The 5,000-nt window shown below is 42.2% G+C and overlaps 3 protein-coding genes across 4 annotated transcripts in view; 2 read left to right on the top strand and 1 right to left on the bottom strand.

Moving 5' to 3' along the window:
- The window catches only part of LOC126396240 (RNA 3'-terminal phosphate cyclase-like), a 2,043-nt gene extending 923 nt beyond the window's left edge, over positions 1-1,120 (bottom strand). The window contains exons 1-2 of the mRNA XM_050054175.1: positions 925-1,120; positions 678-778 (exon numbers count right to left, since the gene is read on the bottom strand). Coding sequence (XP_049910132.1) covers positions 678-778; positions 925-975 — 152 coding nt within the window. The 5' untranslated portion in view covers positions 976-1,120. The remainder of the gene's footprint in view (positions 1-677; positions 779-924) is intronic.
- Positions 1-5,000, top strand: part of grin3bb (glutamate receptor, ionotropic, N-methyl-D-aspartate 3Bb) — a 176,221-nt gene that overhangs the window by 49,866 nt on the left and 121,355 nt on the right. The window lies entirely within an intron of this gene.
- Positions 3,513-5,000, top strand: part of dbt (dihydrolipoamide branched chain transacylase E2) — a 13,125-nt gene continuing 11,637 nt past the window's right edge. For both annotated transcript variants that reach the window (XM_050054152.1, XM_050054151.1), the window contains exons 1-2: positions 3,513-3,627; positions 4,223-4,355. In XM_050054152.1, coding sequence (XP_049910109.1) covers positions 3,583-3,627; positions 4,223-4,355 — 178 coding nt within the window. In that variant the 5' untranslated portion in view covers positions 3,513-3,582. The remainder of the gene's footprint in view (positions 3,628-4,222; positions 4,356-5,000) is intronic.

Here is a 5,000-nt window from a genome sequence, read left to right as displayed (position 1 = left end):
ACAGTAGTTTGTGGAAACAGTCTTCACAAGAAAACCTCAGAGCTCCATTCAGAAATTACACATATCTGACGAGTTCTGAACTTTATACCAATCCCTCATTCGACACACACAAGACTAAAACTGTTTTAGGATGCTGAGAGCCTTGTAGTTAATTCGGCTCACATACGAACCTCCCAGAAAATCAACAGTCTGCATCAGATGAACTGATCCGCAGCTACTGGGTGACGCCACAGTGCGGCACACAGGCACAGTGCCACACTTTGTTGTTACCTCTTATAAATTAACAAGCCTCCGCAGGAACAGGATGGAGGCCGAATTTTAAAGCGGCACCAGCTGATGTCTGAATATGTTCATTTATGTTTCAGAGGTCATGTGTGTTTGCAGATGAGACAGAAACTCTTATTTTGGAAATTTATGAATTGAGTCTTGTCGCCGTCTTCTTCTCTCCATTTAAGCTGCACTAATAATTTGGCTACAGATTCCCAACAGCTGCCTCTAACGGAAGCCGGAGAGTTTTATCCAACACAGGAGCGAGAACAGGATCCAGTCTGTGAGCAACTGAACAAAGATCACAGACGTTTGCTTCTATTGTCAGGAGGAGCTAACGACGTTAGCCGACGACTCAACTTCAATGAATAGGCTAACGTTAGCCTGCTAGCCGGGAGCAGCTAACTCACCTGAGCCCCGGTGTGCTTCTGCCGGCTCGGATTTTGGTGATTTTGATGGATGTCCCGGTGATGCAGCTGAGCGCCGCGGACACTCTCAGGATCTGTCCGCCCTGCGGAGAACCGACACCAGGGAAACACATCAGTAACCGGTCGGTTCAGCACCGGCTGCTAACCGCCGCACTCACCGCTGTTAGCCCTGTGTTAGCATGTTAGCAGCGCGGAACATTATTCCGGTAAATACAGTGTGAACACTCACTCCCTCCATCAAGCTGCCGTCGATCTCCGCCGCCGCCGAGTCCATCTTCATCAACCGGAACACTTTGACTCCTCAACACCGACTCTGGGTCACAATCAGACTGCAGCCTCCGGTAACAGCACCGGTACTTCTCTTCTTCTGTTTGGGAGTCTTCTTCTTCTTCTTCTTCTTCTTCTTCTTCTGGAACTTCTCCGCCTCACTGAAAAACTACAATCACTTCCGCTGACTTTCAAAATAAAATGAGTTATTGTTTTGTTGCTTTGCAGGATGAGCAAAAGTTGTTTTGTTTTTTTCCCCACAAAATTTATTATGTTGAATTGTTCTGTACGACATCTATTGCACGTCTGTCCGTCCTGGAAGAGGGATCCCTCCTCAGTTGCTCTTCCTGAGGTTTCTACCGTTTTTTCCCCGTTAAAGGGTTTTTTGGGGAGTTTTTCCTGATCAGCTGTGAGGGTCATAAGGACAGAGGGATGTCGTATGCTGTAAAGCCCTGTGAGGCAAATTGTGATTTGTGATATTGGGCTTTATAAATAAAATTGATTGATTGATTGATTGATTGATTGATTGATTGATGGACTGATCATGTGTCATTGTTTTTTCTCACAGAGTCAAACCTGCAGCGTCACATAAACAGAGTATGAATATAAAGTCCTGTAAAGTACAGGCAGCATAAAAACTACACTTCATTACAGGATTTTTATTATTTTGTATTTAGTTGTTTTAAACACACCAGCATGTGATCTTTTTTTGTTTTTCTTTAAACGACATATGGCCTTTATTTTGAAAAGCATTTCCGGTGTTTCTGCAGGGTATCAGAGAGCTTTGTGCAACCGGTGGATCCGGTGTGTCGCCTCCTGCAGGCAGCGTGAAGAACAACATGAGGAAGAGGTGAGGAAGCTGCAGAGTCACCGTGGAGTCAGCTCCTGTTAATAACACCTAGTGACGTCATTTTATGCTTCAAGAATATTTATTGACTTTTCTTCTTTTAACAAACGACAGCATCAAACAGCTGAGATCAACCCTCTGCATCTCCATCAGGAATAAAGATGAGTGGACATGAAGCCTTGACACAGAGCAGCAGCAGCAGCAGCACAGTGTGAAGGAGCAGCTTCAGTCAGTCACACTAAATGTTGGAGCCGCAGTGTCTCAACAGTTTCATCATTGTGAGGGCTGATGAAACTGCTGAGACACTGCAGAGTCAAACACTCCATGATGTTCTCACTCATTCACAACAAAAAGATTTTTTTTCTGTCATTTTTTTTAATTGTTACATTTAAGTTCAACGTACAAAAACAGATCAAATAAAACTGTGACGAAACAAAAGTTCATATTTCTTCATTTTCAGCTTCAAGAGTTAAAATTAGTTCAGTTTCATTTATTTTCAGCTTTTGTACAGAGGCATAAAACGGTCACATCAGAAGAAGAAGGAAAACCTGATGAGTGTCAGGTAACAACGTGAAAACTTTCTACTTATAACAAAATAATTATTTATCAAATAAGTATTTTGTTAAAACAAAAAAAAAGTTTTTGTTTTTTACAGGAAAGGTTTTTATTGTACCATGAAAAACTTTTTTTATGTTATTACCTGATACTGATGATCGTTTTCTCCGGTTCTTTTGAAACTGAGCTGAGTTTACATCCGTTTGAAAAGAAGCTCAAAGTCCTGAATTAGAAGCTGCTGATGTTTCTTCACTTTAATAAAGTCATGACATCTTTGGTGGCAGCTGCTTGAATCTGTTAGACAAAGACAGTAAGACAAGACAAGACAAGACAAGACAAGACAAGACAAGACAAGACAAGATAAGATAAGATAAGATAAGATAAGACAAGACAAGACAAGATAAGACAAGATAAGATCAGCAGGCGTTGCAGCAGCACAAGAAAGAAATAATAACAGAAATAAATACAGATAAGACAGAGAAGTAATAATAATGATAATAATGATAATAGAAATATACAGTATGAGAAGCAGAAAAACTAGAAAGTATTCATTAAGGTAAGATATACTTTATCGATCCCCAGAGGGCAAATTCAAGTATCGAAGCAGAACAAGACAAAAAGACATTAAATAGAATACGATAGAAGAGAAGAAAAAAAAAAGATAAATAAAAGATAAATAAAATAAAATAAAGTAAAATTGCTACATCAAGATGAATAAATGACTAAACACGGCAAACAAAGTGTGGAATGAACTAAAGTGTCAGCTGGCAGATTAAGTGTCATGTTGATCAGATGCAAACTGGACGCAGCTTAAGCCAAACTGCTGTTGTCCAGTCTGATGGCGGTGGGCACAAAGGAGCGTGTGAGTGGTTCAGTCCTGCTCCTGGTGGCTGAAGGAGCTGCCCATCAGACACAGCTCTTCGTGCAGAGGAGACAAGGATTGTCCAGGACTGCACAGATTTTGTCCTCTGTTCACAACTAAAGACAGTTTGAGAGAAGGACAAATAAATATATAAATAAATAAATAAATAAAATATGAATAATAAACTGAATAAATGTATTTCTCATGTAGTTCCCTTTCTGACCGTTGGGTGGCAGCATCACGTCACTGCACCGTCCCGTCTGCTGCACGTAAAGAAGAGCAAGACGCTGAGCGGTGATTGGTTGCTGAGAGGGGAGTGCGGGCGTGATGTCAGCGGCCGGCAGCAGAGAGGAAAGATGGCGGCGGTGACCAGAGGCTCCTTCACTGTGTTCAGACTGCTGGTGAGAAACACCGAGTTTATTTACATTCTCTAAAACTGTTTTTGTTTGTTTGTTTGTTTGTTACTGATGCGAACGGACTGGCCGGATGACGTCACCCCTCCGTCGCCTGGTCACACTGTTAGCTTAGCGTGTTAGCTGCTGTAACTTGTACTGCCATGCTAATTTTGATGCTAGTGCTAAAATATTGAAATAAAAACAGAGGCAGGAGCTGCGCGGTGCTAACAGGCTAGCATCATGCTAACATGCTAACAGGTTCATTCAGTTAGCTTCAGTTAGCTTCCTGCAGGTCAGAGAGCTAACAGGCTAACAGCTATCAGCAGCTGATAACAAGCAGAGTTCAGTCAGTGCAGGAGGAAGTACTCAGATACTCTACTGCAGGGAAAGTACTGATATCACCACTCTGTGAAAGTGTTAGTACTTTTACTACAGTAGTGGTTGTAATGCAGTACTTTTACTCGCAGTGAACTGTGAAAGTACTCGACTACAAATAAAAGTCCTGCTTCCTAAACTTCACTCAAGTAAAAGTATTCAAAGGAACGTCCTTCACTTTATCACAAACATCAACAGGATATTAAATGTGTTGTCTTCCTGTCAGCTGAGTCAGCAGTACCGCCGCCGATGTTTCCGGCTGCAGAGCTTCAGATGTGACAGACGTGTGCAGCCGCTGACCTTCAGATGGGACCCAACACTCCAGATGTTGAGCAGCAGGACGCTGCACACCGCCAGCGGTGAGTCCAGACCCAAACCGTCCGCCTCCTGTTGTTGTTGTTGGGATTGTTGATTTATTGATGGATTGATTGATTATCTGAGAGTGAACTTAATGATCAGTGAATGATTCAGAGTTCAGATCTGGTTGATCCAGTTTCAGGAATCCAGGAAGTGACCAGGTGTCTGATGATGTCACATAATCAACTCTTTATTCACTTGTTCCTGCTGTCACAGCTCCTGGAAGTTACCATGGCAACCTGCCAGAACGTTGTCTTTGTGTTGGCAGCGGAGCACTTCCTGATTAAGTCGTAGTTTGATAGAATCCAAATCAACAGGTTTCATCTCACAGAAAGGTCTCAGACCAGGTGCCATATTCACGAAGCCTCCTCGTGCTAAGAGTTCCTCCTACTGATGAAATGAGAAGAAAACTCTTAGAATTGTGACATTTTCTTAGAGTTTCCCTTAAAGTTAAGGCTTAAAGTTAAACACAGTGGAAAGTGGAAACACAAAGAGGTCAGAGAAATATTCTCCAAACACTGGACGACAGAGGAAATGAGACGCTGCAGATCAGATGATGTCATCAGGGATACACACACATTTCCCAGCTGACTCTGTAACGTCAGAAACAAAATGATGACATCATCACTGAGGTATGTGAGGTCAGA

The sequence above is a fragment of the Epinephelus moara genome, chromosome 10 (assembly GCF_006386435.1).
Source record: "Epinephelus moara isolate mb chromosome 10, YSFRI_EMoa_1.0, whole genome shotgun sequence".
Lineage (NCBI taxonomy): Eukaryota > Metazoa > Chordata > Actinopteri > Perciformes > Serranidae > Epinephelus > Epinephelus moara.
Note: the sequence above shows the minus strand (reverse complement) of the source record. Positions and strands in the feature narration are given on the sequence as shown.